The 15216-nt window shown below is 32.9% G+C and overlaps 2 protein-coding genes, 1 long non-coding RNA gene and 1 other non-coding gene across 35 annotated transcripts in view; 1 reads left to right on the top strand and 3 right to left on the bottom strand.

Annotated features, from left to right (window-relative positions):
• The first annotated feature begins 2698 nt into the window (after positions 1-2698).
• On the top strand, positions 2699-2783 carry TRNAM-CAU. The gene is given in 2 exon segments: positions 2699-2736; positions 2748-2783. It is a non-coding gene; the product is annotated as a tRNA-Met (tRNA).
• Positions 2784-2902: 119 nt separating this feature from the next.
• Positions 2903-4737, bottom strand: LOC107014576. Its single transcript, XM_015214545.2, has 3 exons — positions 4157-4737; positions 3639-3960; positions 2903-3508 (listed from the first exon to the last, which is right to left on the bottom strand). Exons 1-3 carry the CDS (start codon positions 4692-4694, stop codon positions 3061-3063), a joined length of 1308 nt encoding a protein of 435 aa, XP_015070031.1. The 5' UTR covers positions 4695-4737; the 3' UTR covers positions 2903-3060.
• A 712-nt stretch (positions 4738-5449) lies between these two features.
• LOC107008030 (cyclase-like protein 2) lies at positions 5450-12240 on the bottom strand. Of its 2 annotated transcripts, none has more exons than XM_015206919.2 (7): positions 11670-12240; positions 10140-10184; positions 9779-9851; positions 8119-8216; positions 7344-7414; positions 6006-6161; positions 5450-5754 (listed from the first exon to the last, which is right to left on the bottom strand). In XM_015206919.2, exons 1-6 carry the CDS (start codon positions 12085-12087, stop codon positions 6036-6038), a joined length of 831 nt encoding a protein of 276 aa, XP_015062405.1. In that variant the 5' UTR covers positions 12088-12240; the 3' UTR covers positions 5450-5754; positions 6006-6035. The 2 variants fall into 2 exon arrangements, with proteins under 2 accessions (XP_015062405.1, XP_015062404.1); XM_015206918.1 differs by lacking the exon at positions 11670-12240 and adding an exon at positions 10812-11450.
• A 1666-nt stretch (positions 12241-13906) lies between these two features.
• LOC107008181 overlaps positions 13907-15216 on the bottom strand; it is a 24333-nt gene continuing 23023 nt past the window's right edge. For all 31 annotated transcript variants that reach the window (XR_003579887.1, XR_003579886.1, XR_001455219.2 and 28 more), the window contains one exon: positions 13907-14181. This is a non-coding gene — a long non-coding RNA (uncharacterized LOC107008181). The remainder of the gene's footprint in view (positions 14182-15216) is intronic.

Below are 15216 nucleotides of genomic sequence, written 5' to 3'. Positions count from 1 at the left end.
GTATTTCAGAGTTTGCATGCATGACTTGTTTCACTATTGGCGCGTTTGTATTGAAAATATACATACAAACATAATATAGTAGTACAGAACATCTCTATAATATTCCCTCCGTTTTACAAAGAATGACTTGGTTTGACTTGACATAGAGTTTAAGAATATAAAGCAGACTTTTTGAATCTTGTGGTTCTAAATTAAAGTTAAGTCAAATGTACAAAATTGCCCTTTAATCTTGTGGTCTTAAACATGCCGCGTGGAAATCTGAAGTTAAAATGTTACTCTCTCCGTTTCATAAAGAATGATCTAGTTTAACTTAGGGGTGTGCATCGGTCGGTTCGGTTTTATGTATTATCAATTTGGTTTATCGATTTTCAATTTTTAAATATGCTAACCTAATAACAAACCAGTAAGATATTCTTTATCAGTTTTCGGTTTATCAATCTTTTTATCATTATCGGTTCAGTTTTCAATTTACTCAATAAAAAATGTCCGTAAAATATTATATGTCTTCTCACTTCTCTAAATGTTTTGATATAGGAAAGATAATGAGAAATTGCATCAATAAGAGAAAATATAGTACGAAGGTTATAATTACATGTTACCACCAAAATATATTATGAACTTTTTTATGTTGATCAAATTACGAACCTTTACAAACTTGTAAATGTTACAACCTACAATTACAAACAAAAACTAAAACAAATAGTTCGACAAGACTAAAACTTAAACTAAAATCAAATAGCTACAAATATTACTTTAATCTTTAGATTTTAAGTAAAAGTAAAAACTAGTAATGCGACCTAGTGTAAAGTTAGTATAGTACTAATAATTTGATATTCACCGTCAATCTGCCATGAGATGATATAACCCCCTTTATACTTCAGGATTATCCGATTCGGAGATAAAAAAGAATCAAATTTTCTGCTAGATTCCGTATTTCCCTGGGATAGTATAGCGTCTAACTATATATTAAATTATTCATATTTAATAATTAGGAGGGGTAAAATAATAAATTATTACTGTCTTATTGGGTTATATGTTTACCCAATAACCCAATAGTAAAAATCGAATAGCCCAATAATTTTTTTTATAAACCCATTAAAAACCCAATAACCAAATTACATTTTTTTCGGTTCGATTTGTCAGTCCGTTCAGTTTTTGCACATCCCTAGTTTGACTTGACACGGAGTTTATGAAGAAAAAAATAGACTTTTGATCATGTGGTTCTGAATTAAAGTTATGTCAAATGTATAAAATTGTCATTTAATATTGTGGCCTTAAACATGCCACGTGGAAAGTTGTTACATAAAAAGAAAGATGTCATTCTTTGTGAAATAGACTAAAAAAAGAGCGTCATTCTTTTTTAAACAGAAGGAGTATAAAAAAAAGAGGTCATTCTTTTAGAAATAGACTAAAAAGCAAATGAAGTCATTCTCTTTGAAACAAAGAGAATAATTAATTTATGACAATATTTCACACTACTTAATGATATATATAATTTTCTTTGGAGCTGATTTTCGTATTGAGTTCTATTCCATATTCCTTATGACAACATTTTATCATAGAAATATTATATTAAGACAAATAATATTACTATAAAAAACATTTTACCATAGAAATATTATATTAAGACAAATAATATTATTTATAAAGAGATTTAACTGTAATAAATATATGACGATTATATCATTATAACTGATATCACAATTAAATAGTACTCTGAATCGTTTGTTTCTATCAAACTCAAAGTTGGCACTTCCATGTTACGTACATGGAAGCTAATTATTTTCATTAAGTGACTTCTATTCTACCAAGTCAAACTCATAAAATGTCCTTTTTTTAATATATATTTCTTGTCGTTATACTTTGTTGATGAATTTATGGAATATTACTAGAGTGGGGGAATACGTTTAATTTCTTCTTCCAATTCGTCTATTACATCCTGAATTTTGACAATTTATTGTTTTTAAATGCATGCAACAATATAGTAATTGACATTTTTGTGTAGACCAATAGAAAACTATGTGATACAATTAATAGATGGAAGAAGAATTTACACTTCTCTTTATACTTAATCGATAAATCGGTCAACAATAATCAATCTTACACAGATTAAATCCCTTAAGCAGACTAGAATAGTTATTTCCTCGTTCAAATGTTGCTAAAACGTACCTATATACATAAGCTTTAATTTACATAATTCAATTTTACTTGAAATGCATTTGTTTTTTCAGGCTTATTTCATTAATATGCCCATTTGGATATGTCATATGATAAAGATTGATTTGAAGAAAATGGACATGCAATTAGAATCTCTTAAACTGTATTTTTTTTTCTCATTATATGTATAAAGTTTTCCTAATTCTTATACAATGTTATCAAATGAGCAAACTATAGTTCATAAACAAAATATCAGAATTTCTCTATAAATAAATATTTACAATTACAAACTTTAAATATACATAATATTATAAAGATCCATTAGCCAAACATAATAGTGACACATTATTCTTTGTAATTCTTTTTTATAATACGTACAATTTGTATGTGAGCATGTCTTTTTTGCAAAATTTATAATAATGTTTGTTTATTTTTTTTAAAAAAATATAAACTTATGGTCCAATTTTTATATTTAAAATTGAAATCACAATTTGGAAAAATGTATGAAATAAATAAGTTTTAGTGCAAGAAGTGAGCAAATGGGGTGGTGGCGCAGTTGGCTAGCGCGTAGGTCTCATAGCTTCTGAGTAATCCTGAGGTCGAGAGTTCGAGCCTCTCTCACCCCAATATTAATTTTTTTAAAAAGTCAATTTACATACACTCTTTTGAAATATAAAAGAGCAAAACAATAAAATTTTATTTGACCACAATACTTTTTTTAAAAAAAAAAGTCAATTACATAAACTTTTTCAAAATATAAAAGAGCAAAACAATAATCTTATTTGATGTTTAATACAAATTATAAATTTTCATCATACATAGTTTTTGTTACATCCCATTGGTAGATAATCAACCTTATTTCTTTTAATTTCTAGTGATCAATAATCATGAACACAAGAAATTCTAGCGCCTGCACACAACTCCACGTCCAGACATTCCGCTGCTACATTTCAAGTTGGGAATCTCCAAATTATTCAACAAACCTTCATTTACTGCTTGAAACTTAGCCACAGAGCAATCAGCATTAAATAATCCTGAAGCTGAAAACTCTTTGTCACCTCCCATTACAGGCATCAAAACACCCATTTTCACTCTGCTCACATAATTCCTTCTATAAGTTTGTCCCAAAACACCACTCACCTCATCAGTCAGCGCGAAAAATTTGAACCCAAGTTCAAGATGAGCAAAACAATCATCTTCTGTTATCCCATAATTATGAACTCGCGATTCTTCCTCAGTAATAGGCACCACCTTTGCTGTAATCTTCAAAATGTTTTCAACTTCGATTATAATTTCATTGGTGTCACTTGTTCGGGTAATAGAGGTAGTTGGTCCAGTTTTTGACTGCCACCTGTCGAGACATAATATAATATAAATAACTAAAAAGTCACTTTAAAAACATAAGCTTTTAAACATTGTAACTCATTAAAAAAACAAATATGTGAAAGGACGTATTGAGACATAATATAATTAAACATTACCTCGCGCCTTCATTTTCAGGGATAAGAATCGATTCACCATCAATGTTTAGGTAAAGACGATCGATTGCATCATCCCATGTTGCTGTCTTTAGTGCTCCAATTGAGATGTTGTGAGTGTCATATAGGATGCCAATGGCTTGAACCCAAGTGAAGTCTCTCTTCATGTTTTCGTTTCGTTTTCCTATGAAGTGGCCATTGATGTGGAGGTTAGAGTCTGAGACTAAGCAAAAATCTTTGTCCTTCTTGCCGTGGAAGTAGAAAGTAATTCCATCAGCACCAATGAAACGTGGATCTTGACAAACTGCTCCAGGCTTGTCACAACCTACGTAGACGTTCACTTGGTTATTGGAAGAAAAAATAATACTATACAAAAAATTCATCTATGGTTCTTATAGTCACAGTGAATAGGGAGGGACTATACAAAAAATTAATGAATTGTCGCTATCGAGCAATTTTTAATACTATTAGGTTACTAAAAATATATACGTAAGTCAAATTCATTAAAAAGAGAAACTTACTGCAAACAGGTTTGCAAGAGACACAATCAACTTTACAAGTACCAGGGCAAGTGCTAGGGCATGTATGTTCTTGATTGTAACACTTGCTATGTTTCTTGTCCTTGCTCTTGCACTTAACCTTCTTTGGGGATTTTGGTGGATGGGGGTGACCAGGAGTTGGAGTTGGAGGTGGAGGTGGGGATTGTGGTGGAGTTGGAGTTGGAGGTGGGGATTGTGGTGGAGTTGGAGTTGGAGGTGGGGATTGTGGTGGAGGTGGAGGTGGGGATTGTGGTGGATGGGGGTGATAGGGAGTTGGAGGTGGAGGTGATGGTGATGGACCATCAATACAAATAGGTTTACAAGAACGACACTCGGTTATGCAGCCATTGGGACAGAATTTGGGACAAACATGTGGGAGATTTTTGCACTTTTTGATCTCATCGTCAGAGCAATGAGAATGGCTTGGATGATCAGCTATTCCAGGGGGAGTAGCCTCTACTATTGCCACTACCATTACCAACAAAATCACAATGAGTCCCACAACATATGATCGAGACATTTTCCTTTTCAATATAGGAGAGAACCTTTTAGTAAATATGTTGTTGAGACACTTGAGTTATGGGATTTCCTTAAATGACAACCTCCTTTTATAGGAGTTGAGTTCCTAGAGGATGACAAAAATAAGCTTATTCTTTCCTGTCATAATTGTCAATTTATTTTTGTATAAAATTGCATGTTTCTTCATAAGTCATCTTGTTAGCACATGCTTCTTTTATCAAGTCAACTCTATTTTCTTCAATTTCTTTAGTAGCTTGTTGCTACCTTTATGAACGTATGGCATCACTTGATAGTAAAGTTGCGAAAGTAGTACTTTTTCGCATAGTTAACTTCTACTATATACTAACAATAACAATACTATTTGGTCAATATGTCGCCGTCCATTAAAAAAAACGTAAAATTAGTAATTTAGAAAAATATAATGACTTGCCACAATAGACTTAAATAAAAACATAAAAATCATTTAAATTGTCAGTGTATACAACTTAAATCCATAACGAATATGTGAACCCTACGTATGAAAGCAATGAGAAGGAATAAATAAGTTTATAACTTGTGACGAACTTATAGTAATAATTAAGTGTGATGTTGGTGGGGTGGCAAGGGTTGATCCTTTTCTTGTCAATTAATCTGGTATAGAGTGGTTTCGCGTAATTTCAATAGTACGTAAAGAACCACATATTTCATCTCAATATGTGGGTTGAACGGATCTCATATTTTTTTTTGGTGTGGAAGTGAATTCATAAGAAAGTACTGTGGAGCAAAAAATTTAACCAAATATATACATATTATCGATGAGAGTAACTTTCAATGGATTAGTGAAACACCCATGAAATTTTCCTCTCCTGTCGAAAGCAATATAATGGCGACAAAAATAACTTGGATCTAAATACGTTAATGACACTGTCAATCCATAAAACCATAAGACATTACATGAAAACTGCAGATTATTTGCTCAAGCAACGCATTGTCAGCGTAACAGCTGATAAAAATTACAGCCTAAACTATGTCCCCTTTGCAGCACTTTTTCTTATTCAATGCTATCTCCAGTGCAGTGCTTCCTGCAGCAAGTTATCCAAGCAAACAAAGTGAAGAGTACACAACAAAGAAGAAAAGAAAAGGCTATAAAATTTCATGCTATGTATTATAGGCCCGTCAGATCAAATGGATTCAAGTATGGTATACTCGAGAAATTAATAGCGTGGAGATGCAATACCCAAGATCAGATAGAAAGTTTTTCACACTGAACAAGACGGTATAAAAGGTAACATGTTATTTATCAAAAAATACAAGGCAACATGTTTAAAAGTACCTTGTGGCTGAGGCAGATACGAGGAGAGTGTTACTTAATCAGTATACATCTAATAGGTGATCCCTCCGCACCAAGCAACCTTAAGGGAAGACAGTGTACAGTGTACAAGCCAGCTTCTATATCATCCAGCTTCAGCCCTTCTACTAGAATAATCTCCTGGAACATTTCAAATATCATAATGCTTGCAAAGATTATTAACTGGCATTAGAACAAGTAAATGTCAATAATGTGACTAAAGTATAAACATTCTATTGTCTCCATAAAACAAAGAACAGAGATAATACTTGACTGTAATTTTCTTTTTTCTTACGATCATCCAACTCGCTTTCACAATCTAGAAGACAAAGATCATGTCATTGGTCAACCATCAAAAGGTTGACATATTTCCAATGTTTAAGTTCAACTAACCTCCACTTGGTTACCAACTCAGATTTCATCTTTTATGAGTTTCATTACATGAAAAGGATAAACAGGAATGACATACAACTTAATATTTGCCACCGCCTCCTCTAGTTCTCTACATTTATTTTTTTTCTTCATAAGGAAACTTCAGCTAAGGAAGTGGAGGAGGCCCATTCACTTAACCATTAAAAATTGACTCAAAAGTTGACCACCCTCCATAACTTAGAAGGTTAAGAACTTACGATGCAAATATTGAGTAGTAGTCGTCATTATTGCGTTACTATTCAGATTTCTTCTACAAATGTAGTACAAGTGAAGATCAACAGATCCACAATAACCTTACCCGCTTTACAGATGACATCTAGTTCACAATCTAGCACATAATATTTTGAAAGCACCATAATTGCTACAACTAGCATCAATTTTGAGCTGCCGGTGATTAGAGTTAGATGCTACTTGTAGCAATTAGGAAATATTACAGTGAATCATTTTGTTATCGGCCCTTAACTGTATTTAGTTGGATCAAGGTTAAATAACAAGTTTCCTGGTAAATAAGAAGTTGGGAATCTGATCTAAATTTTGAATAATAAAGGGAAGCAGGAATTTTCTATCTCCATGATATGCAATCACATTCTGTTTTTTTTTTCTTTTTTCACCTTAAAAAAGAATGAGTTGGATCAATAGTGCCATTTATTGCTAAGAGCAACTAGAATATCTAACACCTTTCTCATGGAATAATGAAACATTAACTCGAGCCAAAGTAGAAATATTAGACAATTGAAAAATTCAGAATTCCGCGCAAAGCATAGAATCTTCATTTATACATTTGCAAGCACACAGACAACCGTCAGTCGACACCCCCAGTTTTCCCTCCGATGTGAATCTAATGAAAGGGGGCAAATAAAAGTTCAACTTAGTTCGAATATGACGACTTACCCTGCTTTTCAGGAAAACATGATGGGCAGGAAGCAAATCATCAAAAGCAGCAACAGATAAGTAATCAATTCCTGAAAAAAAAGAAAATGTTGGCTACGAATTTTTTTACCAGTCAATAATTGATTAAGAGGAAAATCAAGAATAAGTTATCACTCATTTACACTGGTTGAGCTGCATCAGTAAGACACAGTAGCCACTTAGGACAGTCAAAATATGGTAGTTCTAATTTGAGGGCAAAAGTTGGGGGAAATGGGAAAGGATAACACCCAGGTTTATAAGTATGATGAATTATTGTCAAAGAAATTTGTCAACAGAAGGCAGTAATGGAACAGCTAGCTGAGGATGATAAAGTACATGAACCACGACACATACAGACTAAAGGTCGGATAAAGCAAGAAAGTAAAATAAGTCTAAATTCCTCATTCACCAATTGAAAATCCAGGCATCAGCCAGACTGAAGATAATACAAATATATACATAATGTATATATGCATGTGTATTAATTCAATACCAGTTCAAGCACTTACATAATCTGCCTGATGTTACACTTACTCATGACATGAAGCATAAAGTACTGTGTCAATCAAGCAAGGAGTTACAGGAAAAAGGAAAAAGAAAAAAAAGAAAGAGGACCCCTCTGACCAAAGAGGTATAACAGTACACAGAGTATACTGCTTATAGTTGAGCACTTATCTAACCGACATCACATTCAAGCATGCAGTAAACCATTACATCATAGATTATTAAGATATCATAGTGTTAAAGCCTATCTTACCAACAAGTTTGATGTCAGTGTTGTCCACTAGCCACTGAGCTCCATCCTTCATGAATCCGACATAGCTTGTGTCGAATGCCTTTTTCCACATAAGCCGCCTGAAAGTCATTTAAGTTAAATCAAGACATACTGAACAATTGTAACTGTACATCCAAGTCAAAATTATTTAAAATTCTGTGTTAAGTGTTGCTTCAGGAACCAGATAACATCTATCCTTCTTTCTATACCAACTGATTATGCATATTAATTCGTTGAAATATGAGCAACAACTACATCAAGTGCATCAAACTGAAGCTCTAAAACAGCATACACCTGCACCCTAAGAAGGAATCCTACCCTGTTCATGTAAGCATGGGGAGGAGAACAGAATCCACAAAGATAATTGACTTCTGGATGAACATCTCATTCTTCGCACTAAAAGCGAAACCTTAATTGCTTATCCTTCAATTAGGTTTTCAAAAAATTTATCCAGCATGAGCATTACCACTAAAAGAACAAGAGAAAAGGTTAGAGACAGATATTTTGTACAATCCATCTACATCAGGCTAGGGTTCGTAATACATGAGTAAAGCATTTGTAGCAATTCCAGTAACAACTTGACCATCTATGCCAAAACTGAAGAAGATACAATTAAATATCCACAATGAACAGATAGAGAATGTGCTGTAAGTTTTATTATGTTTTTTCGCAATTCACCAATCTACTTTTTGGGATTTTGGAAGAGCAATCCAAGATCTACATTTTACAGAAGCACATTCTCCAGAGTCAGAAGATAATTTTTTTTTTGCTACATCATAGTTTGTTTTCAACTTCCACTTCCAACTTTGACGATTAAGTCCACAGTCCAAACAAAGCTTTCACTACCAAGACGCAGAAATTGATCACACCCCACACAAGTTCAACTCTTATATTCGCTTACAATTTAGACTTGAGCAAGAAGTAAAAGCGCAAACTGCACTTAACATTTGACAACCCTCTTCCGTACAGCACCACAAAGAAAAAAACAGAAAGATGCAAAAAGTCACAAAATCCTAAATTTCCTTCAGTATATACTAAATCAGATGCAAGGATAAAAAAGTTATTAGATGTCTGTTGTTTATCTTTATAATTATAAACAGACTGACCTGAGAGAAAATGCTTGAAGGGATATTGATTAAAAGAATGTGTAGATGCAGCATTTATCAAAGAGGTTAGTCTTCAGCAACCCTCTAAAAGGGTATGTCAAGTTCAGGCATCATGGTGTAGGGGTGCAATTGCAAAAAAAATTAAGGGTCCAGGTGTTTTCTGATAATTGAAGTTGGATCTCCTAATGTAAGTTTGCCGGTCACTTATCAAGCTACATTGCTTATGGTGCTATTGGTATATGTTGCATGCAAATGAAATTTTATCCAATACCACATACCAGATACCTTGAGGATTTGGAAGAATCTGTAAATTCTGGATATACTCCAATATTATTAACAATGAGAAGAGACAAACAAAAACACAAATCAAAACAGTGACGCATAAGAAAACTACCAACAATTTCACTACAATATACAGCAAAAAACATGTCGAAAAAGAAAGGAGAAACTACAATAACTTCGAGAAATCTTGAGCTGAACTTCGATCAAAACAAATTGCAACCTAAGCACAGTTTTAAGATACTGCTATAACTTACCTGTCAGTGTTCAGTGTCCTGAAAAGTACTCGTTTGACTCCCTTGGGAATATGTAAGGATTGCATAGCATCCGCTGTGTAAAAGAAAACAAAAGTATGATCATATATAGCCAATAAGCTGATGTAAACAACTCGTGTCTGCTACTCAAATCACAGATAGTATTTCTTCATCCAGTTATTGCACATATCATATAGTATGCAAGGTAAAGACAGGAAAACTCTTAAGCTCAACAATTTCAAGTCAACTGATATGCTGGCAAATTGAGAACTATGTAAGACAATAAGCTAGAACAATTGATTCAAAAATAGGAGCATTTATCATACTAGAGACACTCAGCATGAGACGGGAGGGGGAGATTTACCAGTTAAGTTCTTGTCTCTTGGAACATCAACTAGCAATGCAGGACCTGTTAAAGCAAGTGAAGGACATCATCATTAATGATGAAAATGTGTGATACTGCCAGTAAAAAGATAAGAACACTAACACACAGTTACACACTGCTAAAAATTAAGGGAGAAAACTGGCAGGAATCACTGTTCGCGACCCAGGATTCTATTTTCTCATCAATCTAATCCCCGTTTATGTTAAAGTGAAGTATCTTAAACAGACCATAACATCTGTGTAGCTATAAAAGCTTTACATTAAGGACAAAATGAGAAGTTATAGTTAGATGTTTCCAAATATAGAAATGTGTCATTACTTTTGGTATGGCAAAATAAGGAAATTAAATAGTATCACATAAACTAGAACAGAAGTAGACTAAAAATAGATCTCAAAAGAATTGATTCAAAAAATTCATATTCTTAGACCAGTCTAAACAGTTTCCAGTTTTAAGTACTAATCTCCAGTCCTCAATATCCCATCAATTTGAAAGAGCAAGTAAAATTCAAGGTTTCAAACTGGAATCATGAGTAGCACTGACAGTGTAGAGTTAATCAGATCCATGACTCATGAGTAGTTAATCATAGCACAAGCGTGATCATTTTTCTAAAGCACAAGAGCTGTCAAAGGTAGAAATTTCTGTGTTTAATACCATTGAGAACTCTAAGGTCAAGGGAATCAACATCAAACCCTGCATCAAAGTACTCCTCATACATATGTCCTGGTGCATCAACATGAGTGCCAGCATGCACGCCTAATCTCAATTCCGAAAAGTTGTAATCAGAGCCATTCTTCATGCTCGACAAAAGAGTGAGAAACTGTCCAATTCCTTCATCAGAATCCCCCATAGGAGTATTAGGATTGAACTGGTGTGTGATATCAAATATTTGTCCATCTTCATACACCTCTCTCCTCAAAGGTCTCAAATCATCACTAGCTCCAACACAAGAGCCCGGTTCATCACCATATCCAGTTGGGTATGCATCATTAGGTGATGAAAAAGCAAGTGATATTGTACTCACAAACAGCAACTCAGTTAACACTAGCAACTTACGCACAGCCCTCATCTTACTCTCTAGGAAAGGCATGAACTCTAGCAATGGAAACTAGAAAGCTCAACGTTATGGCTTCACAATATGGTCAAATAAATGAAATTTTGTTAGGTATACATTTACTCTTCAAAAAGATGCTTTCTTTTTTCAAAGTTTTGGATAATATTCAACACTTTTGATGCCTCAAAAGATACCCTAACAATTTGGTCCTTACAAGTATTAAATATTACAAGGCATCAATCTCCAGATGGAGGTCACAACAAAACAAAGTTTTCAAACTTTGCGGCCCTAGCAGAGGCGAAGAGTAACATGTGGAATGTCGCTTTCTAATTTATTTCATCAAACGCGTGAACTTACCTGAAGGAGACAACATAACAGGTGTAATACTACTAGTACGTGCTAATAATTTAACTAATTTGCGAAGCATTGGAGACAAAGAGATGGAGATTAATGGTTACCATTGAGAACTTCTAGGTCGAGAGTGTCGACATCAAAGCCAGCATCGAAATAGTGATCGTAAACATGGCCAGGAGCATCAATATGCGTGCCAGTGTGGGTCGGAAGTTTCATCTCGGAGTTATTAGCAAGAGAGCCATTCTTCATGCTCTTAGGTAACCACAGGAACTGGCCAAGCCCGTCTTCTAAGCCCCAGGACGGCATATCAGGGGTCAATCTGTGAGTGATGTCGAATATCCTTCCGTTGCCGTAAACTTCCCGACGGACAGGAATTAAGTCATCGGGAGCAGTAGATTGACAGGAGGTAGTCGTTTCAATACCATACGGCGACGGATAAGCGGAATCGCCGACTGAAACAATTGGATTGAGAGTTACTTGTGAAAGAGTGATTAGTAGAAGTAGGAATACAGGAATTTTCATCTCGCCGGAATATGAATGAACAGTCACCGGAATTTGAAATTTTGAGAGGCTGCGCCGGAGGAAGAAAACACTGTTATTGAAGCAAAAGATGTATTTTTCAGATTATAGGCGCACAAGTCTTTCAGTGGAAAGTAAACACTGTGATTAGATATTTCAGATAAGTAGTCTTTGCGTGACAGAATTGAAAACTTTCACCGAGGATTAAGATTTAATTCAATTTTAAATGAATTAAGTGTTCTATATAATTTATCTTTGATAAATTATCTAATCAGGATAAATAAAGTAGTAATTTTATTATAAGAACATGAAAGAAAGAAGGAAATAAATACAGCGAACTTCCCTCGATTTTATATTAATTGAACTGCGGAGGGTTTTACACCTTTAAGATAAGGAGATATATACATAAATTAAATATAACTTTTTATTTTTATTTTTTATTAATATCGTCTAAATTTATAATTAAAATAATTACATATTGATTTATTACTAATTTCAATACTAACTAATGAAAGGTAAAAATGAAACAACACTCTAAAAATAATTTTAAAATATGAATAATTAAGTTAATTTTGTTGTAAAACTAAAACAAACTAACAATATAAAGATAAAGAAAAGAAGAATATAAGACAAGAGATATAGAAGATGAAAACAATAGAAATAAGGAGACAAAAGATGAAACTATTTCTTATTCTTCAAAGTATTCATCCAATCTTCAAGTGTATACAATATGAATCCTTATATCTCTATTTATAGTGTAACATAGAGAGATACAAAAGGTTAATCATAACCATAATATTAACATGAATATAATACACTTAAATAGTGTCAAATATTTATCTATCCACACTATATGATAGATTCAAATGTATGATCCTCGTAACCATTTATAGCACTAAGTGCTACATCATATCAAATATAAGTCGACGACCATTTTGATATCGATTCCAATACGACATAACTTATCGAGATTTTTTCATTTTTCATCATTTTCAGATACCTGAACATTTGCCAAGATTTAATGAAACGTTATATCATAGTGCTCTTCAAATCACTTGCCTCATTAGCGATGACCATTTTGATAATTTGCTCCTGTTCTTTATCAAGGAGTTTAAAATTTGGAATCGATTGATCTATCACGCTTCAGGCGTACCATAAACTCTGTCTTTCGAGAACTATTTATTGTAGCATTTGCATCTTAATTAAAATATTTGGTCAGCAAATACATCTTTGGACATGAATTATCTTTTGAACTTTTAAGTTCACATTTTTTTTAAATGAGGATTTAGATTATTCACCCCACACATAATTTTCAGCTGCTACACATATCTCCCCCTAATGTTAGGAAATCTAACATTCACCCTCAACCTCATTTGGGGATCCATTTTGGTGCGTGGATCAATAAAATTATATATGCGCACATAAAATTTTTAGATGAAAATTATTTGATTCTTAACCGTAAACCAATTGTGATGGGAGAACCTTTTGGCTTGATGCATACATGTTAAATAAACTCATCTTATACCAAATTTTATTTGAGCTATAATTGAAGGCATACAATTTCCACTAAACCAACCAGCATTATCAACATGACTTTAAAGAAACCCTACAGAAGGTTCTCTACTTATAAAAAAAAGAAGAGCTTTGGTTTCCTTTCTATATAAATGCCAACAAATAGCTCTAGGCTAGAAACCCCACGAATTTAATAAATGCCAACAAATAGCTCTAGGCAAAATAGTATATCCAATTTTTTGCAATTAAAAATAAATCCATGTAAAATGCACCGACCGCTTTATTTCTGCACTGTACTGTCCGGGCTCAGTTTCATACTAAAAATAGCATATATTTAGATTCTAGTCAAACAAGTGTTCCCAAAAGTGACTGTCTTCAACGGCTGAAGTAAAAATGATAACAGAAAACACAAAATAAGACGAGTAAAGTCATATAAAGTGACCGTCCTTCTGTAATATTGTCTGTTTGTCACAACAATTCAGTGCCATCTTTTGAGCAAGTATTTAGACAAATAAAACCAATTCGTTTAGGAAGTTCAGAAGACGTCTTCCTTCCTTTAAACCTATCAATCAACTTTGAACAAGCCTGCATAAGGTTAAAGTCGGCACGCACTATTAGCTTATTATGAGTGAGATAAATGGACAATCACAGAACATAGAAACATTTCAAAAAAAAAAATTGATAATAGAAGCATTTCAACTTAATAAGAATGCAGAGCTACATCTGCGCAACACACCTGAAAGAAAAATCTAATGTCAAATAGAGGGGAAACACTATATCAAACTTCAAATACAAAATAGCTTAAAGTAACAAATTTTATTGAAAAAATTGACAAAAGAATAAGTCAAAATTATATAAAAGAATTATTAAATAAAAATCAACAAGTGAAAATACTTATCAAAAAGAAAGTATGGATGAAATATTAATCCAAAAATTCCTTGAAAAACAAAAACAAAAAGAACTATGTCTAGAAAATGAAAATGATTTAGAAATAAATCATAATAATGAAATAAATCAAGATAAAGAACAAAATAATGATGAATGAATTAGATGAATTAGTTTATTCTTTAGAAGACCTAAGTCTTGAAGAAAAGAAAATATTCATGAATAGAGGAGAAACAGAAGGACCTCAAAGAAAATTTGAAGCTTCAACTTCGATGAAAAATGAATGGCAAGAGCCAGAAAATAAAAATAAAAATTTTACCAATAAAACTAAAAGGAATAATGAATTTTCAAAAAATTATCATGATAATGATAAAATAAGATTTATGCCTAATAGACTACCAACAGAAGATATTAGCATACAATTCTTAGATTTAGAATGTAAAAGGAATTCAGAAAATAGCCTAGACCTTTGGTCTCAAAATATGTTAATGTATTTCCTATTAGGAAAAGGAAATCATACAGATGAAGAAAAATACTTCATAATGATAAATACCTTTACAGGAAAGGTAAATGATTGGTTTTCAGGATTAACAGAAGATGCTGAAAATATAATTAAAAATGATACCTTAGAAGGATTAAAAAATTCTTTACAAGAAGGTATAAATAACCTGAAGCAATATATTACAAATGAATTCTTTGGAGGACAAGGAAATGAAAAAGAAAACAAAGAAATAA

Source organism: Solanum pennellii, chromosome 1 (assembly GCF_001406875.1).
Source record: "Solanum pennellii chromosome 1, SPENNV200".
Classification (NCBI taxonomy): domain Eukaryota; kingdom Viridiplantae; phylum Streptophyta; class Magnoliopsida; order Solanales; family Solanaceae; genus Solanum; species Solanum pennellii.
This window is presented reverse-complemented; position numbering and strand designations above follow the sequence as displayed.